This window comes from Platalea leucorodia (genome assembly GCF_965183815.1).
Source record: "Platalea leucorodia genome assembly, chromosome: 9".
In the NCBI taxonomy this organism is placed as follows: Eukaryota; Metazoa; Chordata; class Aves; order Pelecaniformes; family Threskiornithidae; genus Platalea; species Platalea leucorodia.
The window spans coordinates 43,126,668-43,148,410 of record NC_138831.1 but is presented as its reverse complement, the minus strand read 5'-3'; the positions used below and the strand labels follow the sequence as shown (position 1 = coordinate 43,148,410).

The 21,743-nt window shown below is 55.1% G+C and overlaps 1 protein-coding gene across 2 annotated transcripts; it reads left to right on the top strand.

The window, feature by feature from the left end:
- Positions 1 to 2,914: 2,914 nt before the first annotated feature.
- Positions 2,915 to 5,729, top strand: AEN (apoptosis enhancing nuclease). 2 transcript variants are annotated; one of them, XM_082321038.1, is made up of 4 exons: positions 2,915 to 2,999; positions 3,410 to 4,089; positions 4,378 to 4,578; positions 4,954 to 5,729. In XM_082321038.1, exons 2-4 carry the CDS (start codon positions 3,415 to 3,417, stop codon positions 5,155 to 5,157), a joined length of 1,080 nt encoding a protein of 359 aa, XP_082177164.1. In that variant the 5' UTR covers positions 2,915 to 2,999; positions 3,410 to 3,414; the 3' UTR covers positions 5,158 to 5,729. The 2 variants fall into 2 exon arrangements, with proteins under 2 accessions (XP_082177164.1, XP_082177163.1); XM_082321037.1 differs by having other exon boundaries at positions 2,920 to 2,999; positions 3,413 to 4,089.
- The last annotated feature ends 16,014 nt before the right edge of the window (positions 5,730 to 21,743 follow it).

Here is a 21,743-nt window from a genome sequence, read left to right as displayed (position 1 = left end):
AAGTTACCTTATCCCTGAGCTCCTCATTCCCACCAGCCACCCCCCATGGCAGAGAGGGGGCAGGGAGGTCCAGGAGCACACGGGTGCAGCCAGCCCTGCAAAGATGGGCACGAGCTCCGGCGTCGTGTTAATAGGAGACAAAATTAGTCGTGTCCAGGCTGGGACGGGGAAATGAGGCGGTTTAGAGTCACAGCAGGAATGTGCTGGCGCTGTCGGGGACCGTTGGCTGCTGGCAGGCTCCCGGGTGGGAGGGAGGCTTTGTTTGCCCACGGCACTGCTCTCAGGGAGTTTACCTGGAATTACTGTTCCGCATTCATAAACATGATCGCATTAATTGGCTGCTGCATCCATAGCCACCGTCTCCTCCCAGCGCTGGGACTTCATCTCCCTTCCCATCCCAAATGTCAAGATGTCTCTGTTCCTCCATCCGCTCAGCACTGCGGCCGAGGACAGAGAAGCGGCTGGAGAAGGGAAAGAGGCAGAGGACAGGTGAGTCCATGAGCATGGAGCTGGTGACAGACACCCACTGCCACCACCTCTGCTCTGTAAAGCAGCGCATTGAAAATAAACCGCAGACACCTTCTCAAGGGGACCAGGAGCTCTGCAGGGAGCCCTGTGGCCCTGGGCAGCGATGACCTGGGGACAGGCACCTCGGCTGGAGACCAGCTTCTATTGCAGGAGCAATGACCAGGTGGCAGGAGAGGGACCAGCTCCCAGCCGAGGACAGAGCCACCCAGGCTGCTCAGCTTAAGAACAGGCTCGCGCTCCTCTCGCTTGGAGCAGGGCCAATCACTTCTAGTAAATTATTCATCTGACAAATTTAGCCTGTTATTCTAGTCATGCTCTACCCAGAGTTTTACAGATTTCATTATTATTTCAAATTGTGCAAACAGCGCAGAAACCTCTCCCGGGCTCTGGCGCTCTCTGCCTTCATCTCAGCTCTCGGCTCATCTGCCACATCTGAAATGGGATTTCTACCATCTGGTGCCAAACCCTCCATCCCTGCCAGGCCACAAGACCCTGTGGAGACGCGTGGCATCCCTGTTGGGCACAAGGCTTCTACCGAAGGGAGAACCATCTACTGATGACCCAGAGGTCGGTGGGATGAGAGGACGCCACAGTATACTGACGGACCCATTCAAAGCTATTCTGACTTTTTTCCACCTCCATCCTTGCATCTGGGGTAAGGGAGAAAAATGACACCACTCTTCCCTTGCATCCTGGGCTATCGTGGCCTTGGGAAACTGGAAAAAGCTTTTCCCTTCCTCCCCACGTGTCCATAATTTCTCCTGTCGAGGTTTCTTTGTAACCACAAGGGTACAGCTAAAACTTCGCACTGCCAAAGAGAACATCGTGCTGCTTGCAAAACCTACAGCCTGCAAAGTAAGGAGTCACTGGGCAAAGATGAGGGAGATGGATGGGTTTGTTGTGGACAAGCCGAGACTGATCAGACCCACGAGTGCAACAACAATGAGTCCAGGGGTAAGCTATCAGCCAAGAAGCACCGAATGGTCGAGGTGCTTGAATCTCCTGCCCCACCACAGGGCGTGAGGGAGAAGAGCAGCCAGCGACACCACCTCCTCGCCTGCCCGGAGCTGGCAGAGAAATGCCACCAGCAACGCAAGCTCATTTCCCTCACAGCAGGGCTTGAGTTTGCTCCTGCTCGTGCAGTGATGGTCAGCTCAGACCTCGCTTAGGGGGAGAGAAACAGGGCAAAGAGGCCCAGAACCATCCCCAGGAGCTGTAATGCACAGTTTCACCAAAATCACCGGAAAAGAGTACAGATTTCTACATAGAGATCTGCCAGGGCTCCCTAGCAAGTTACTGTGGGACACTTGAACTGCTCTCATTAGGGGAATTATTAGCCGAAGAGCAGGGAAGCAAGCAATAGATGCAAAACACAGAGCAACAGATTTAAGGAAGAGGTTTACTGCAAGAAGAAAAACATAAAAAATAGGAAAAAATAAATCACAGGGTGATCTAAATATTTTCTTTCTGACCAGGCAAAAAAGGGGGAACAATGCAGCGTGAAAACACTTGTCCTGTGTCCTTGTGAGCCCCCTCAGTGGTGGGGAGAGGGGATGTTCAATGCAGGGCCCCGTGGGACGAGGATGGATGCGGTGCCTGGCTCCCTCTGGAAGACTAGTGATTTTGTTGTTGTATGGCTCATCCCACCACAACAAGTCACAGTCTGCCCTAGGGTGCATGGCCTCTCCGGCAATGCTGAAGGTGTGGGGACAAGCCAGTGGCCATGGCCTTTCTCTGCTTCTGACCACCTCGGCCGTTGCTTTTGTGAGCCTTGAGAGTGAAGCAACGAGAGGCCGGTCTGAAACCCCATCTGCATCCGTGTCCTGGCCAGAGCTGCCCCTCACAACCCTGGGGAGCACCATGGGAGAGCCTGGAGGATGCAAACCCCATGCTGTGGTGCCTCAGCCCATCCCGCAGGAGCGGTGCTGCCCCAAGGCTCCCCGGCAGGCAAAGGGATGCCCACAGGGTCAACACTGCACCCCAGCAAAACCACAGCACGGTGGTGCTGGGCTGAGCCCCAGGGCGTGGGCCTGGGTGCGCTGGTGTGCATCCTCACCCCAAACCCACCGCTCAGAAAGGTCCCCTCCCATCAGGGCTAGAGGTGGGACAAGCTGGAAGCCCTGAGCAGCACCCAGATCTGGGATGCAAGCAGAAGATGTGCTGGTCCAGCGGTCCAGCACCAGCACCAGCACCCCCCACTAGCTCCCCGCTTCCCGCTTCCCGCTTCCCCCCCCCCGCCAGCTCACCCCCCGCCCGCGCTATAGCCGAGGCGCCTTATAGCGAGGCGGTGGCAGCCCCGCCCCGCCCGGCCGCGGCTGTGGGCACCGCCCCCCTGTATGCAAATCGCCCCTCCCTCACAGCCAATGGGGGAGAGAGGTGGGCGTGGCCACGGCGGGACTTGCCCGGGCATGTGAGCGCGGCAGCTTCCGGGCGAGACACGTGGGAGCCGCGGCGGGCCCGGGCGGGCGGCGGTGGGTCCGGGGCGACCGGGGCGGGCGATGGGGCGGGCGCGGGACTGGGGCCGGGAGGGAGGCGGACGGGGCCCGGGAATGGGCGGACAGGGCCCGGGAATGGGTGGACAGGGCCTGAGTGGTGTGCAAAGGGGCAGGCGGGGGGGGTTGCGGATCGGTAAGGGGGTGGGAAGGGCCCTGGGACAGGGAATGGGGCAGGCGGGGGCCGGGCTATGAGGGGGCAAGGGCGTGGGGACAGGGTGTGACAATGTGTCCGTGTCGCCCCTGCCCCTTAGCCTCTGCCTGGACTGCATGTGTCTGGCACACCGCGGGGGGGGCGGGGGGGGGGGGGGTGCTGTGGGTATCTGGGTCCCTTTTGGCAGGGGGGCACGGGGGCCGCATGGCGCTCATGCCCCCCGTCCCCACTCCAGCAGGGATGCCTCCTGGCAAGGGGCAGATGACCCCGCTGCTGCCCACCCTGAAGGTCTCCGTGCCCACCCCGCCGGGCACCCATGGCCCGGCTGCGGGGGGCTGCGCTCAGCCCCCGGGGGGTCCCGCCACGCCGCAGGGTCGCAGCAAGAAGAAGAGCCGCAAGCACCAGCGCTTCATGGAGCGCCGGGCGCTGCTGGAGCAGAAGGGGCTACTGAGCCCCCGCCGGCACCTGGGCAGCCAGGGCCCCATGGCGGGGCCGGAGGCGTGCAGCACGCTTGCCAAGGCGGGTGACACCGTGGCACCATGCAGCGGGAAGGTCCCCAAGCCCAAACAGGTCATCTCCCCGTCCCTGTCCCCATCTGCCTCTCTGGACAGCATAGCCAGGCACCACTCCGTGCTGCTGTCCCGGGGGAATGGCAGCTCCAAGGGGGTGCGGACGGCCTCCCCGCTCCTGCGCCCGGGCAAGTACGTGGCTATCGACTGCGAGATGGTGGGCACTGGTCCTCAGGGCAGGCTGAGCGAGCTGGCGCGGTGCTCTGTGGTGAACTACGAGGGGGACGTCATCTACGACAAGTACGTCCAGCCCGAGCTGCCCATCGTGGACTACCGGACGCGCTGGAGTGGCATCACCAAGCAGCACATGAAGAGCGCAATTCCCTTCAAGGCTGCCCAGGCGGAGGTGAGGAAAAAGAGAGAAATTTAAAAAAAAAAAAAAAAGTCTGTGTGTTATCTGCTGGCCACAAATTGGGATATTTGATGGCCCATGCTGAGCTGCTCTGACGCAGAGACACAAGCACAGGACAGGGAGTCTCCAAAGCCATGCACTGGTTTGCTTGTTACTGCTCTGTTCTGGGAGCCTAAAAAACTTGAACTGAAGGAACTGAATTTAACACCAAATGATTTATTCTATGCTTAATTGGTGTTTCTTTTGCTGCACCGCCTGTCTAACCCTTTCTGACGCTTCCAGATCCTGAAGATCTTGAAAGACAAGATTGTGGTAGGACACGCCATCCACAACGACTTCCAAGCCCTGAAGTACTTCCACCCAAAAGACAGGACCCGGGACACCAGCCAGATCCCCGTGCTGAAGCAGAGGGCAGGGCTGCCTGTCAGGGCCAGCGTCTCCCTCAAGAGCTTGGCCAGACACCTGCTCCACAAAAAGATCCAGGTAAGCACCAGCAACCTTGAGGTGGGGAGCAGTTCCTGGGTTTGCTACGACCCTGTGTGGTCAGCCTAGTCCTCCTATCTCCATGGGTGCTCTCTGTGAGACGGAGATGAACCTTGTGCATCCTGTGCTCCTGGCTGTGATCAAGCTGGGGGAGCCCAGGACCTCCCAAGTTGACCATTAAGCATCTCGGTAAAGCAGCGACAGGACCTGTGCCCTCCAGAAGGTGCATGAGATGCATGTATCTCCTGGGCTGCATCGAACCTTTGCTGTCTCCAAAACCCTCAGCACTTGTCTCCTTCCGAGCAGGCAGACAAGGTGACCTGTTGGATTTTTGCCAAACCCGCTTTCTGATGAGGCTTTTCCCCTTTTACTCAGGTCGGCCGCAAAGGGCACTCGTCGGTGGAGGATGCCCAGACGGCCATGGAGCTGTACAGACTGGTGGAGGTGCAGTGGGAGACGGAGCTGGCCCATAGCCTGCCGCCCCGGCCCCCCAGCCCCGTCACAGACCCCACCACAGACAGCAACCAGTACATGGACGACCGGTACTGGCCCACAGACCTGATGGCAAGCAGCCTGTGATGGGGGACAGCATCTCCTCCATGTGTTTCGGGCCATCCTGATGCCTTCAGCTGTTAAAGATGGAGGTGGCTGCCGACCTCCTTCCCCAGGGCCTGTGCCCCACGTGCCCTGCCCGGTGCCTGGCCCTGCTGCGGACAGCAGCGCAGAGGAGTCGGCTGCCCCCAGCCCTGCTCAGGAACAGAGAAATGGTGGCACTTGGACACCGGCGATCTCCTGAAAATGCTGTCGCCCAGAAATAAGTGCTGTGGCTGTGCCATGTTCATCTGTCACTTGGTGCTCGGGGAGGAGCAGGGTCCCGGTGCCAGCCTGGAGGAGCCCCCGTGGGCATGCGATAGCTGCGGCGGTGGGCTGGGGCTGCCAGGGCACCTCCCGTGTCCTCTGGGAGGGGATGCCCCCATGGTGGGCGAGTGGCAAGCCTTCCCATGGGCAGACTGAGGTGTCTTGCTGATGCCCAAAGGCCCGTTAAACAACCAGTTTCCTCATCACTTTCTTTGCACAGTGAAGCCTGAAGAGAAAGTCTGGGTCTAACCAATGTCCAGCCTGCACGAGAGCATAGGATGCACTTCATTTTAGACTACTCACATATTAGTCCAATTCTGAATTAAAAACTGGTCTTGCAAAACCCTTGTGTGTGTGTTGCGTGATCTGATCCAGCAGATCTCCAGGAGGGAGAGGGCAGGGATGGGGAGGGCATGTGCTGCCTGTGTCCTGTGCTGTGCCCCAGTGCTTAAAACCCACCTGCAACCAGAAAAGGTGCTTTGAGTGGCTTGATGGTGGCTGGAGTGAGCAGTTCCTTGGGGTATGGGCTTGTCCCCTCTGCTCTGGGGACATCCCTGTGAAGGCAGGAGGAGCAGGGGATGGGCTTAGCCAGAGTCCTGCTGGCCAGCGCTGCTGGCTGCTTGGCAAGAGAAAGTGTCCCGCTGTGTCACCCTCCAGCAGCTGGGCTGTGCCAGCCTGGGGAGCTCCCCGTGTAAAGGAGAGGCGCTGCTGGGATTTGCCCACCCTGCAAGAGCATCCCTGCGCACAGGCTCTGGGGGCAAGAGCCATGCCTGCTCTGCGGGGTGGGAATGATGCTGAGCTGGGGCATGGGCTGCTGTGGCAGTGCGGGGATGCGGCGATGCTCGCCTGCAGTGGCTCTGCCCGAAGGCTGCTGCTTCGTGGGTGGCATATGTGGGTACCTGTGGCTGCACAGATGTACCCCAGCTGGATGTGTGGGCACCAGAGTGGGGTTTGGGGCTGGACATGGGGAGTTGCATGCCTCCCCGGGGAGCTGAACGGTCACAGTTATAGAAAATCAGTATTTTTTTTGCCAGGTGCCTCAAGGCTGAAGCCACCCCTTTAGCACAGGGGTCCCCCAGTCCTGAGGCCTGGGCCGTGAGACAGGAGGTGGCAGGAGGGGGCTGGAGGGCTGCCAGCACCCCCAGGGGCTTTCGGGAGCCCGGCCGCAGCATGGTGCAGGTACGGCAGCCAGCACTGAAATGGAGTCCATGTCCCCCACAGCCAAGCTAGGTGTGTCCCAGCCTTTTCCCGACGGCCAGGGGGAGGGAAGGAGAGCTCAGCCCCAGCCTTGGGAAGCGGCCAAGGAGCCGGGTGACGCAGGCACACCTGACGCACACATCAGTGCCATTACAAGGCACATCTTGCATTTCCCATCTTAACTCCTCCCTGCCCGGCAGAGGAAGCCGGGGACAGCTCAGAAATCCTTCGAAACACACTGGATGTATTCAAAAAGCTCTGCCCTCCTGGTGGTCTGTGCGCAACCTTCCTTCAACAGAAATGGTAATAACCTGGGCTGCGCCCTGAGCTCATGGTCTAAGTGCTCTCCACCAGACCTGGTAGGAAACGTGGCCCCACAGCAGGTCTTTAAATCATGCTCGTGACAGTTTGTCCCAGGCATGTTCCTGATGCAGCGAGCTGTAAAAGCTGGCTGACACCACTCTCTGTGCGAGTCCCGGGGTGCAGCTCAGCTGAGCCCCAGCGTGATGCCGTGCAACGTCAGCAGGACCCAGTGGGGTACAGGAGGGGCGTGAACCCCATGGGGGCACCCACAGGGGTGCAGGAGGAGCACGGCTGGCACAGGTTTTTCTCCATTTCCTCCTCTGCCATTTCCACTTCTCCCAAGGTGTCAGGAGGGAAGCAAAGCTGTGGGAAAGGTGGCAGGAGCTCAGTGGGTCAGCAGACAGCACCATCAGAAGATGGTGGCATCCCAAAGCCGATGCATCAGCACTGCCTTCTGCTCCCAGGACTGCAGACCCAGAGGAAGGGCACAGCAGAGGGATGCTTTGCTCATGGCCATATAACCTGGCCCATGTAACTGCATCCCCTTGAGGCATACGTGGGTTCATGGGGAGCTTGCATGGGGCACCCCACGGCTCCCAGCTTGTTTGTCCACCTGAGCCCCTCCTTGTCCCCCCAGCTTACCCCATAGCACTGACTTGCCCTAAGCCATGTGAGGGCATGAGACACGGGTGTGTTGGGGTGAGGCTGGAGAAAGCTGCAAAAGGAGGTGGAAGGCCACGAGGCTTTATCAGCCTGTGACTCAGCCTGCCTTGCCGTCAGCCAGCGGCGAGGGGAAGGCATAATTAAGGAAAAAAAAAACACATTTGTGAAGTCTTGACCATTCAAACACTTTAATTAGCCCCACTTCCAAAAGCAAGCCTGGGCTGGGCTCCAGGCAAGGGGCAGATGTGCTCATCCCCTGTGATCCAGGGCAGCTTTTTCCCTGCATGCCCACGACGGAGCTCCCGAGCCTGCCTGCACGGCTGCCTGCATGCCCTCCTGGCAGCACAGCCCCAGGCTTGCACGGTGGCATGAGGTGCTGGGAAAGTCCCAGGCTGCCTCTGAGAGCTTGTCCCTGTCGCCACTGCACTGATTTAACCCCCCTGCTGAAATACCCCCTGCTTTGGGGGCAAATTTGAAGGCAGCAATGCAGGCAAAGGCCAGCTGCCCTTTGGTGATCCCGTGTCCTGCAAGCTTCACTTCTGTGCCATGCCCCAGCTCTTGGGGAAGCTGAGAAACAAATCGGGGGGGGTGGGGTGGGGGGGTGGTGTCAATCCCCATTTACATCAGATTTGAAGGGCTGGAAAAACCCTGACATTCTGCTCTGCAAGCTCCCAAGCCCCCCAAGGCAGAGTTGCTGAGGAGCAAACCCCACCATGGATGATGAGGGGTGGTGATAACCCGCTCCGTGCCGATGGAGTGATCTTTGCTTTGAATAATCTGAATGGCAACTTTTGTCCCATTTGCACCCGGTGAACCCCTTCAAGAGCTAATCAGGATTTTCACAGGTGTTTGTGAATATTCACCTACATGCCAGGGAGTTGCTATGGCTGAAAGCAGCCAACCTTCACTCTGGTTCATCACCCAGGCACCCGCTGGTGCTCGTGCTGGGAGGCCGAGCATCTTTAGGCGGGTGAAGGAGAGCTGGGCTGGCTCACAATTTACTCTAAATTTCATGATAATTGAAGAATCTGCAGAAAACTCAGCCCTTGTCTCAACATCCCTGAATAATGATTAACCCAAACCCATGAATCCAGCAATGGGCTTTTTTATCAGAGGGAAAACATTGCCAAATGAGTTTTTTCCAGCCAGCTGCGAGAGCAGGTAACTGATAAGCCCGTCATTGGAGTGGGGCTGAGCCAATGGGAGCCGATGGCGACAGCTTTTACTTCTGTCTAGCAACAGCTTCTCCTTGAGCAGCAGACAGCAATTCAATCCTTTCCCTTGCTTTTATTGAGCTCCCTCCTTCCTGCCCTCCTGCGACACTGGAGTTTTCATGGGGGACACTCAGAAACCGGGTTTTGCATCGATTGTCCCCAGTTTTCTGCATGTTTTTGGTGTTTATTCCTATCTGGCATGGCAAGAGCTTGGCAGCTGTAAAAGAGGATGCATGCCCTCATCCTGCCTTTCCCTGGCTCCTCTCTCCCCCTGCCTTGCCCGTGGACCCGGGGGTCTGCTTCTGCTGGGTGGGTGTCAGACACCCATAGGGTGCTTGAAATAGCACCGTAACAGAATAGCATCTATACGAGGAGACCTGACGCCAGGGATGTGTCTGACTCTCCCGCCCTGCATCGCCAGCACCTGGCCGTGGTCCACCACCTCTCCCAGCTGCTGGGGGCTGTTTGCATGGATACCACGGCTGGGAGAGGCACCGCTGGATCGGGACACGCCGCAGCATGCAGGGAGGGTTTGCTTTGATGCTGGCTCTGGTTATCACAGCACAGGTGGTTGAGGTGCCACATAATCCCCAAATGTCTTGGGGTGGAGCAATGCCAGTACCTAATAACAGCCCAGAGCAAGCCCCTAACCTAGGGCAGTCTGTCCTCTCGCTGTGAGACAGCTCTGTGACACAGAGGGACGAGTTGTCCTGTCTGCAGGCAGAGAGCAGAGGCTTCACTTGAGCAACTCGCCAGAGACCAAACTGGCCACAGCGGTGGGAGGAACCGGCTTCCCTGTGCTCCCCACCCCATCGGTGCCCCCACCCGCCATCGCCCCTCTCCTCTCCACCCCGAGCGTGAATTAGAAGGCAGAAAACTCACAGCCAGCTATAAATTAAAATCTCAGGAGCCTTAATAACCTGCTTGGCCAGAAGAAGTGAATAGGTGTGATGTGGAAATGAATAGGCACATCTGGCAGCCGCTTAGCACTTCGGCTGCAGGAGGGGTGTGCGTGTGCATGTGTGCGTGTACATGTGTGTGCGTGCGCGAACCGCCAGCACAGCCTCCCGGATTGGCTGCAAAACCCCTTCCCGACCAATGCCGGGGACCAGGGTGGCCTAGCAACAGCCTTTCCCTAATGAAAAACAAGCCACTTAAGCATCGTGACTGTGTGCGGATGAGAGGAAAAGGCACAATTCCCAGCACGCCCCATCCTCCCCAGGGAGCCAGCCCCAAAGGGCACTGCAAAGGCTGCACTGGACCGACTGGGGTGGCCCAACCCGAGTACCCGTGTACCCCTCAGTCCCTGCTCTGCAGACGCGTTGGGTGCACGGGAAGGGTTTGCTGCAGGCACAACACAAGGAAGCCCCCAGGGGGGAGAAACCCCCTCCCATTCAGCCATGGCTCCATTCCCCTGCGCAGGCAGCCTGGGTGCCAGGCTCACCCCCAGCATGGCAAGGGGACCCCCACTGCAGGCACCCCACAGCCCTGCACCAGTGGGATGAGCTGGGGGCTGGATACCACGGGGGCCATGAGCCACTGAAGATGCCACCTTTGGGGCAGGAGGCGTTCATGGGGTGCAGTGCCAGGGGCATGTGGGGTGCTCCCCAGCACCGCTGGGTAAAGGAGGAGCCAAAGGGTTGGTCACCGCTGTGGTCTTGCTTGGAGATGTCACCTTCCCATGTCCCTGCCCTGGGATTCTCTCCTCCAACAGCTGCCCAGGGAAGGGGCTCTGAGGACGGCAGGGTCGGATGTGTGAGCATAAGCCCATGCTTTAGCAACAGCCTCCCTGCAAGCCAGCTCACAAAATACCCGCTGAGCTTATGGCTGGGGGGACCAGGGGCTGGCCCTGGGGTCAGTGAGCATGGGGACACACCGCAGGAGGCAGGCTGGGAGCTGGGGAAGACGGCAGAGGACATCGAGGCACAACATTGCTTTTGGGTTGTAGAAACGACTCTTCCTTGGGGAACAGTGAGATGCAGGTCAGCTCTCTCCTGGCAATATGTGCAATTCCCGGTAAGGCAATGGGGGGGGAAAAGACCCAGCTCAGCCCACCCAGCACTGGGAGCAGCAGCAGCAGCAGCGTGGCATGGGGTTTCCTCCACCCCCAGTCGCTGCATCATCTCAGGGAGCTTTACGCTCTGCACCAAACCTGTGGTCTTTCAGCCTGCTTTTCCGCATACCAGCTCACCCCGGGGATGACAGGGAGATCTTAGAGCACCTATGGTGGTTTTTAGATTTTCTAATTCAAAAGGGACATTTCAGCTCAGCTGAAAGCGCAGCCCCTGCCTCCAGCTCAGACCTGCCCCACAACAGAGCTGCCTGCACCACTCCGCTCCCGCACGCCCGGGGCACCTCACAAAGCATTAGAAATAACTCTTTTCTTTTCTTTTTCCCAAACAAGAAAACAAAAAATCATCATCCTTCTAATGCCACCTGACTGGGGAAGAGCAGTAAGTGCGGTATGCCCCAGGCCAACATCTCTGCTGCGATGGATGAAGTGTGGCAAAGGCTCTTCTCCGGGGGATCCTGATGGAGAAAATTAAAAAATAACTGGAGTGGGGGGAAAGCACAAAACATGACTCTCCAGCCCTTTGGGCTGACCTCCTGGGGACATCCCCCCCCCCCGCCCCCGGTTTTCTCTCCATTTCTGCCCATTCCAGGTTTGTGCAGTCCCGGCTGTTCACTAGATGGTGCCCTCGGGCTGCTGGTTTCTGAGTTGTCCCCTCGCAGGCTGGGGATGGGACAGGGCCCGGCTCTGCTCCGGGTTCCCAGGCTGTATTTTAGGCAGGTCACAAGCACAAAAGGAGCGTGAAAGCCACTTGCGTTGCGCAATTAAATCCCTGCGCGTTTTAGGGGCTTCGGGGTCTGGGTCTGGTAACACACTGCGAGCACTGGCCTCTCTCCCGTACCCTGGGTCTGTCCGAATCCCTCAGTATTTCATATTTCTGCCACTGTGAAGGTGGTTTACATCCCCAAAACGGGGAGAGAAGATGGGATGGGCAAAGAGGCAATTCCATGGCGAATGCATTTGAGTAAAATAGCTACTGACAGTCCACAGCCATCATGACAAAAAACACGTACAGCTGTAGTTCTGCAGCTCCAGTACAGGAGGGAAAGAGGAGAAAAACAAGCTAAGACACATTAGTGTTACTAGGGGCATATTTGTTCATTTAGAAATGTAAATCAATGGGCATAAAGGAGCATTAGCTGTCTCCGTTAGGATGGAGCCCTGCCATGGAGCAGGAGGATGCGATGGGACAGGGATGCAGGGCATCCGCAGGGCCATCCATGGGCCCAGGCACAGGAATAGCCGGGGCTGCTGCAGGTCAGTGCCGGGGTCTTTTTGCCATCCTGGGAGGTCACTGTTTGCATTTGGCCTTCACCTGGCCAGGATGGAGACTCTTTCCCCTTTATTAGAAACCACTCTTGCCTTTATAAGATAGGGATCCCAGCTGCGAGTGGCAACTTCCAGGGGCCAAGTCACATAAGGCCACTCTGTGGTGGTACTGTAGGACGTGCCAGCATCCCCCTTAATCTGCTGGTCTCTTAAAATAGCAGAACGGTGGAAAAGATCAAAGCCAGAGCTACACAGAGCAGCATTTGTTGTCATTTTCAGATGGCATCAGTATGCAGTTCTGGGTGAAGAAGTTGCTCCAAAAATGGTTCCTTGTTGCTGCTCATCTCTGCCCTGCCCCAGGCAAACCCTAAGTTCTGCCCATGTGCGGGAACTCACACTGCTCCGGGTCCTGCAGAGCCGTCCAGACATTGGGGTCTGAGCCACAGAGGGCAGGGACTGCTCCTAATTTTTATTATTATTTTTATATTTTCATTTTTTGAAACTTTTTTTTTTTTTGGATGCTGAGCAGATTGAGCCAGAAATAACGTGGGAGAAATTATGTTTGCCTTCAGCATCAGCAGCCCAAATGTCCTGGAGGGAGACACCTCGCCAATGAGCCTTGAGGAGCTAACGTCAGCAGGAGGCAGGAACAGGCCTCTTGGCCTCTGGCATCATCGACTCCAATAAAAAGATGTAAAAGAGGGCAAAACGGCACTCAGAGCCCTCCCCAGTGTCTCTCATTTTGGGGATGAATGTGAAGAATGAGCACACGAACACAACAACTGCCTACAGAACCTGCTTTTGATCTTCCAGATCTCTCTTGTTGGAGGCAAGCTTGGCCAAACCAACCAATTAAATTGGGCATTCAATCCCGGGTACCTCTGTGGGGGATGTTCTTCAACAGTCGAACAATGCTTCTGCCTTGGGCAGGCACAGGTTCATCCTACCTCTAGGAATGGCACCTTCTTCCCCGTTGACTCCCACCCTCAGAAACCTTCACCCCTGAGCAGAAGGCAGACCTGCCTCTGTGCCCAGAGACCTGACAATCCACTGCCTTCATCCTGACAAATAAAACCCCATGTTTAGCACCTAAGTCCAGTGTCCAGGAATGTTGTAGTAAAGATACACACCCTTGTTATCTCTATAATTTACCTTTGTGTAAAATATACCCCCTTATAAAGGAGTCATTTTTGTAGCCTGTGCTACATTGAACATGAATGCATTCTCCACATTTACTTGTAGCTCAGGAGAGAAAACTTGCAGCAAGGAACCCACCTGCCTGCTCAAACAGGTGAATTTTTCATTAAGAGACCACAAAAATTGTTAAAGGTGTCCAATTTTGACCCATTTCAGCAGGTTTCCCAAGTGCACAAAGGATTTAACAAAGAATAAATCCATTAGTTTGTACTCTGATGAAGGAATATGGGCACAAAGATAAGAGGGGAGCATCCAGAAAGCTGTCCCTTTCTCCATCCCTGATCTTCCCCTGCTTCAGGCTGTCCTGCACGGATGCTAGCCGGGATGAAATAGGCTAAAACTGAGCCCCAGTCTGCATTGCTGGGGCATGGCCCCTTCTGCGGCTCTCCCAGCTGTGCCGCAGCACCGATGCCCTCACCAAGAGGCTGTCCGGGGACCGCAGCCTGGTCCAGCCAGGGCTGACCACTGCTGCTTGTCCCGGGTGGTGGAAAACGCTCAGCACAGGTGGGCTCCGTCTCCTCCTAAAGCTCCTCTGTTGGCACCAGGCAAGCATCGAGCCCCCCAGGAGGCGATGGGGGCAGCAGGGAGAGAGAAAGATGAAGCAGCTGATGGGAAATGAGTTTAAGGAGAGGGAGTTTTCCCTTGGACTTGCCTCTAAATGTGTCGCCCATCTCAGGCCACTGCTGCCTCCCCCAAGGGACCCATTTCACCTCCTGACAGCTCCATGCATGGGAATTGCTACAGCAGGAACCCGTGGGGCTTTGCCGGGCTCCACTGAGGGGTTTTGGGCACATGCTCACCCCCTCGCTGGGAGCAGGCACCAGGTACGAAGGCAGGGGCGCAGACAGCCATCCCCCAGCCCCCCGATAGCCTTCACAGGCAGGATCAGGATCAGTCCTGGCTGCCTGCATCCCCCAAAGCTGGAAAACGCCTTTGCCAGGACCGAGACACTACGCATGTGTGCACCTATTTGGCCTGTCTCTCCGTCCCCGGGAGCGGGGCTGACCCGCTCAGCAGATCCCGATAACGGGACATTTTGAGCGAGAGCCTTATGAAACCGCCTTTCACAGGCAGCACAGAGGACGGTTGTTCCCGGGGCCAAACCTCCCTCTCCCCAGCTCCTGCTGCAGGATGCTCGGCTGCTCAAAACCCGCGGAGCCCGTGGTGAAGGAGGAGACGTGGGAAGGGGGATTTACGGCTTGCTGCGAGGCCAGCCAGGCGGCGGGAGGAGCCGTGCCGAGGCAGGGGTTTTGGGGGAGAGGGCAGCATCAAGGCAGGGCTGTAGCCGGCTGACGCCAGCCCCGCTCTGCGGCCTGAGACCCTTCCAAGGCGCCGGCCGAGGTACAGATGTTCCCATTGTGCATCTTGGGAGCCTTCTCGGAAAACTCCAGCAGCTTCATTCCTCAAGCTGCCTTTTTAGCTCCAGCTTTTGGGTTTTGTTTTTTTTTTTTTTTTTAAATCATATATATAAGTTTGGAAGAGAGCCTTCTCGCTGCTGCATTTCTTTGCTTCGTGCCAACTCCCCAGCATTTTAAGAGCTCCCTCCCCACTTCATGTCCCCCCCGCCTGAATGATCGTCACCATCCCAGGGGCTGGCACTATTAGGCTCCAGTGCAAAGCAACCACTGCCAACCACAGCCTATTTTGTATTGCAGGGGCTGGTTAGCGGGGTAAAGCAGATGGGTGGAAAGGTGGGCTGTGCACCAGGGATCCTGCAAACCAGTTCTGCTCTGGCGCTGCCAGACATTTGATGCTAGAAGTGCACATGACCCCGTTACTGCTCCCTGACTCAATTTTCCCACCACCAGAACAAGCAGCATCACAGTGGGGAGAAGAGAGGTTTACAAACCACTTTGAGATCCTCAGTTACAGGGTTTTTATTTCCCCCAATGCTTCCTATGGGCAAAAGCAGCTAAGCAGGGACGAGCAGTGAGACGTGCGAGAGGGATGTTAGATCAGCCCTCAGACGCAGCAGGAGAGGCAGCTTTGAAAAACTGAGCTGAGAATGGAGCTAAAAAATGATTGAAGGATTTTAGGAAGAATCAGCTTCTTTGAGCAGGATCAGGGCCAGCAACCAGAGCTGCAAGGTGCCTGCCCCTGCCTCTAGCTCCATCGTTGGCCAGCTTTATGGTGTGCTTACTCCCCGCAGGGAGAGGGACTGACCAAAGCCTTGGGTTGAACCTAGGTGTGAGCAGAGAGGATTACAAAACCCTGGTTTGGGACCTGCTCTGCTCTTGTGTCTCACACTGCCCTTGCTTAGAAATCACTTTGGCCAAGCCGCAGAGCACTGCTGGTTCCCCATGGCTGAGGTTCCCAATTAGCCCCCAGGTCCAGATGCAATGGGAGGGCAAGGAGAAAGCCCTGCAGCACTCTCAAACCCTCATCCTAGCCTGAATTCTCTCTCAAGTACAGCATCTTTAAGGTTAGCAGTGGATCCAGGTGTAATTTAGTTAGGAAGTATAGCTTAGGAGAGGCGAAATTACCCCATCTCTCCTGGCCAGCACTAGCAGCTTATGGAGAAGAGAGCAATAAATGAGAATCAACTTCCAAAGAGAAACAAAAAAGCAGTACCGCTTCGAGCCAGAAAGCAACTGAAAGGGCACATTTGTAACAGGAAAGATGTTTACAGCCCACTAGCAGCAAGAAAAGCCATGGCTTTTAAAGGGAGCAGGGGCAGAGGGCATGTGTCTTTCAAAACAATCAGGAAAGGGAATCTGAAAAGCAAACACAGCTCTTTGAGACATTAAAGAAAAGGCAGCAGCCGGTGGAAGTCACCCTCAGATCACGAGGGCATCAGGAGGCACACCAGCAGCAGGGTGACAGGCAGGGCTGGCAGCGGGAGGGAAGACAGGGCTCCCGCGAGCCCTTTGCTGGCGACAGACTGCCTTGGGAAACTCCAGGCCAGGGGGTTTTAATCTGCTCCTGCAGATAGGCTCTTCCTTATCAGCTTCCTCCTCCAGGCACAAGGCCCACAGGGCTGGTGAGCCAGCACGTCCCCCCACTCTGTTGGTGGCAAGAGGAAGAGGGCAGCCCAGGGCTGGCATCACCATGGTGCTGATTTCACACTGTTTTGCTTCCTGTGTTCCCCAAAAAGCACGGAACAAAACTGCGGGTAGCACCCAGCCAGCCCCCTGCAGCCAAACCCCCCATCCCCAAGCCCACTGGGACACCAAGCCATAAGCACAACACAGACCAGTGTCCACTGCTCTCCAGTGTAGGAACTTGTGTCTTACAGAGGCTCTTTCATAGCCTACAGGTTGCATTTAAACTACCAAAAGCGTAACCTCCACCCCACCACATCCATCTTCAAGGTCTCTGTCCCTGCCAGGAGCTGTGGCCCATCCACCTTCCCCTTCTGATGTGCACCCCAGACACAGAGCGTGGGCACGGGAAGGTGCCAAGGAAAGGGGTTTCAAAGGCTGCCTCGCTAAATAGGGAGTCGTTTAAGCAAGATGGGAAGGCAGGGAGAGCTCCATGCGACAGCTTTGAGACATCAAACCTGAGAAACTGAGAAGCACCTGTAGGATTAAGCTGCCGAGCAGAAGCTTTGAGAGCACCCTCAGCCCTTAAATGATGAATAGCAGCCATCTCCCTTCCTCTGACACCTACATCCCTTTTGAAGTCATGGCTCATATCCTAAAAAGCTAACAGTTTTAAAGAGAAACAGAGAGAAATGGAAGCAAAGAGTAGGTGAGCATGCACATCCTACTGCTGTTCATTAAAAGCTGCTATTAATCTCATTTCTTTTTTCCCAGCTCAGATAAAGCACTGTGTATAAGTAGATAAGAGGCTTACATACCCAGGAGGCTCAATTAATGTTCTTAGTTCACATGGCCTCAGGTAGAAGGCATTGCTGACCCTAGGCTGCAGCTACCGACTGTTTAAGGAATAGCTTTCTTTTAAGTCCTTATAATCCAAAGGCTTTTATTTTTAGGTATTCCTAATACTCCTCATCTCCACAACACTTCAGCACAATTTTCCCCGACTCGATAGGTAGTGCTGGCTGTACACCAGCAGCTTAACAAAAAAAAAAAATTTTCTTTTCTCCCCCATCACTGAAATCCTTACACAAAAGGAAGAGGCCCCTGATGAACCTGGTCTCATATAGTCCTGCTGCTGAGCTGGGCAGGCTCAGCTGTGCTGGTGTGAAGGGCTGCGCTGGCCCACCTGTAGCCTGTCCTGTAGGAAGCAGGAGCTGCCTCTGGTGCCATTTTAAGTGAGCATGTGAGAGCCTGGGATGCCTGGAGGAGGGATGGGTTGTTTTCCTCACCTGAGCTGGCTAGTCAGGCTTGTTCTGTCTGAATTAGTTTTAGCTATTTACTCTTCTGTAGTCTTATCAGACAAAAAGCACTTGGGGATTTTTTTCTTCTAGAAAAGCGGTAAGTATTTGAGCTGCAAAAGTGTTTTCTAAGGGATGTGTTGGGGTGTAACTCCCAAGGAGCTTCTCTGTCTTTCAGACATGGTTCTTAGGCTGCAGCCTGTGCAAACACCCTGTGCTGGGGTTTCAGTAGGTCCTGCAGCTACTTAGTGCTTTTTTCATCACTTACTAACTACAGTAGTAGGGTTTGGGTCTGTTTCTTTCCCAGGGCTGATCAAAGGAGCAGTGTGTCCTTCACTGCTGAAGCCAGAACAGTTGTAGCATAAAAACCCAGAGATGCTGTTGAGCTGCTGGGCTATGGTCATGGGAGAGAGCTGTGCTGTAGAAGCGCTGGTGATAACATGGGTACAACACTAGTGCTGAGAGCTACTGATGCTCAGAGGCACATCTAGGGCACAGCTGCTATGAGCAGGATAACCATGGATCAAGGGAATTGCACAGATCAGCAGAGCCGGGCAGGGCTGTGGTCATAGCTAATGTTTGCAGTGTGCCAGCCTGTGCCCCTGGGATCTTCCTCCTGCTCTTATGTCTCTGCATAATAAATATTTACAGGGTGAGGCAAGTGGGCTAAGTGGAGGATGCTGTGCAGATGTGGTCGGGAAGCACAGCAGTGGGGAGCAGGGGGTGGGATAGGGGCACAGCTGGGGTCGTTTAGTTTGGAGAAGAGGAGGCTGAGGGGAGACCTTATTGCTCTCTACAACCACCTGAAAGGAGGTTGTAGCAAGGTGGGGGTCAGTCTCTTCTCCCAGGTAGCAAGTGATAGGACAAGAGGAAATGGCCTCATCAAGCTGCACCAGGGGAGGTTTAGGCTGGATATTAGGAAAAACTTCTTCACTGAAAGGGTGGTCAAGCATTGGAAGAGGCTGCCCAGGGAAGTGGTTGAGTGTCCATCCTTGGAGGTATCTAAAAGACGGGTAGACGTGGTGCTCGAGGACATGGTTTAGTGATGGACTTGGCAGTGTTAGGTTAACAGTTGGACTTGATGATCTTAAGGGTCTTTTCCAGCCTTAACGATTCTATGATTCTAAGGTCTGCCACAGCTGTAGCCCACCCCTCATCCCTACTGGCATTACCCAGAGCACTGCCTGTGCCCCGGCTATGTAACGCAAGTGTCTGCCATTTTCTTCTCTCTGCTTGGGTTGGGGCTGTGCCCTGACCCAGCCTTCCAGGCTTTAGTCCCTTCGGGAATCATTGGTGACCACATGTGAAGGTGACTTTCAGATACAAGTGCTTTCAATTCCCAGCCTTATCCTCCCCCACCAACCCACCCCACCTTGTAGCTGATCTTACTCATAAGTGGGTGAACCTGGTACAGAAGTAAGCAAGTGCTGAGATGAACGCTAGGTTTCATACCAAAGTGAGGTGCACGCTGTCCCTGTGCTCCTGGACGCACCGTGCTGCCAGATTCATCTCGTGTGTCTAAGCTGATCACTGTTTCTTAAGCTAGCACACACCCTTCCCCTCCTGCCCTGCTTCTCTCTGCCAGCTCAGCCCTCCTCTGGGACTGCATGCTGTCTGCAAAGGACAATGTGGGCCAAGCTCTGCTGGCTATCATGGCAGGAAGGCTTCAACAGCATCTGCACTAAATGGGCTAGAGAAGATTAAGTGCTCTCTCTGCTCCTGAAAGGCCCATTTAATTCACTTTCACCCTCTCTTCCCCCTCCCCCAGACCTCCCTGGCATCCAGGACACAGGGACTTTTATTACTCCACTGAAAACCTTGAAGGGGACTGATCTTTTTTTTTTTTTTTTTTTTTTTTTTTGCCTGTTCCACCCCTTAGAGAAATGTCTCCTCTGACAGGCCACCAAGCTTACGTGCCTGCTGTCACGCACAGGAGGCTCCAGCCCCAGGACAGCCTGCCAGTGGGTTTGCTCGATCAGCATCTGCTTTGGGCTCAGATGGCCCCAAGGGCAAGATTTAAAGCTTGGCAGTGGGGAGGGCTCTGAGGAAGGATGTGTTATCAGCCAGGGACAAAGATTGTCACTTGCTACTTGGTCCCCCTCGGTGCTTTGGAGAGACCTGGCAGAAGCCCTGAGGTGCTGGCAGGGTGGCAGTAAGATGGGCAGGAGGTTGCAGCTGGCACCGGGATGGGGCCAGCCTGGCCTTGGCTTTTCCTCTTCTGTTTCTTTCTGTGCTGGGCTATCAGCTCGCTTCTCGCCAGCCCTTGGCACCAAGCACCCGTGGCAGGGCACAGCTGCTTGATGAAATAGTTGAAATTGCAGAAATGTCTGAAATTAATTCAGCTTTCTCGGTTTGTGCTGGGGATGCTGAAACCCACTTCAGTCTGAGTTTGTCCTACTGGAAATGAGTTTTCCTCTGCATCACACAGGGGCCAGCCATGCAGCTGCACTGTTTGGTTTTTTTTTTTTTCTTAGGGGGGAAAAGCAGGCTGTGGGCAATGCGAGGTATCATGGGCTTTGCATGCATGTGCCTTCCTCTGGCTCAGCTCAGGAGCAAGTTTGCTGTCTATGTGGGGCCAAGCTCTCCCTGGTGTAACAGCCCTAGAGGCAGCAGGAACACAGGTAAGACCACTTTGGCCCACAAAGCAGCAGTCACAGCTCAGCACCAGGTGACTTGCCAGCTCCATATGTCTGAGTTTAACTGGAAAGGGGCTAGATTCCCCACTGGAGCAGACAGCTGCAAAATTTACTGGCTGCTAGATATTCAATTGAAACCTCTCTGGACCTGCCTCATTAAAACAAACCAGGAATTAAAAGTTTTCTCTTAAGAGATGCAGAAGCAGTGGAAGGTGTATCTGCCTGTTTGGTGAGCTCCCCATCCCAGAGAGGCTTCCCTCTATTTGCTGCCCTTTACCAGGAGGGTTTGGGATTAATACTGCACCCTGTGCCTGACTTTTAGATATTGCTTTGCATCCAGTGCCCCTCCAGCCCTCACGTGAGAGCTACAAATGTATGGATATAACTGTGACAGTAACTCTGCGCCGCTAGAACTGCAGCTTCTGCAGCATAGGAGGGCATCTGTAGAGACACGCTGCTGCCACTGCCTTCCAGCCCTATTCTCAGCCCTTTGGGTTAAGCCAAGATTGTGTCCTTGCAGAATTCTATGGCAAAACTCCAGCTGAGCTAAAAGGTCTCAAGCTTCTTATTAGGAAATCTTGCCGAAGGTACAGTAAAAAACAGTATTTCTGAAAGAAAATCAAATGCCAAGCAAGAATAGTATTTTCTCCTAAAGATGTGCCAATAAATGAGAAAATCCTCAGTCGATAAACAGCAAGAAAAATGCTAAGCTGCTAGAAAACAGGTGGGGCTGTCTCCAATTAGCCTGTTACCATGGAATGCAGCACATCTGGATTTTCTTTTGTTGCTCTGACATTTCTTTTCCAACAGACATAAATGCCCAATGTGTCTTTTTTTTTTCTCTGAGACAGTCCCGCCTTTCCCAGCACCGAATTGCCTGGCAGTTGTGCTTCCCTACTGTAAGCGGGTGAGGTGCCAGCCTGCGCCGTCAGGCTCTGGAGAGACAGTTGTTTACTGCAGAGAAGGTCTGGCAGGTGAATTTGAGCTGCATAAGAAGAGCAATAGGCTTTGAAAATCTGAACCTGAAAGGGATATATGCACGTGCTTCTGCAAACCACAACCTTGCCAAAATATAGTCTCCTCCTCTCTTGCCAACTGGGGTGTGCTGCTTTGGGTCGAGAGCAGCCCAGACGCGCTGGTGCTGTGGCACAGCAATGTCGCTGTGTCACCCTAAAGCAAGTCTTGCAGCTCTCTGGTGATGGGGCATATGGCATGTGTTCTGATCTCCATTGTACAGGAAAGGCAAAGATCTGAGTAAGGCAAAGTGAAACAAGGCTTTCTGTTTCAAGACAGCTACAGGCTTTGAAGATTAAGAGCTCTTCCATAAGGTCCATGCCATGGGCTTACCCAAAGGCTCCTGTAGACCCCTGGCTCTGCCATGGAGTTTGCAAAGGGGGCACTTTCCATCCACCACTCTGCAAACTCTCAGGGGGAAGATTCAGGCTGTGAATAAGGGCAGGGCTTCAGAACAGAGCCTG

Excerpts from the sequence above, each read along its gene's own strand:
- AEN (XM_082321038.1), top strand. The coding sequence starts at position 3,415 with ATGCCTCCTGGCAAGGGGCAGATGACCCCGCTGCTGCCCACCCTGAAG. Across the intron at positions 4,090-4,377 it reads TCAAGGCTGCCCAGGCGGAG|ATCCTGAAGATCTTGAAAGA; the intron begins GTGAGGAAAAAG and ends TGACGCTTCCAG. Across the intron at positions 4,579-4,953 it reads TGCTCCACAAAAAGATCCAG|GTCGGCCGCAAAGGGCACTC; the intron begins GTAAGCACCAGC and ends CCTTTTACTCAG.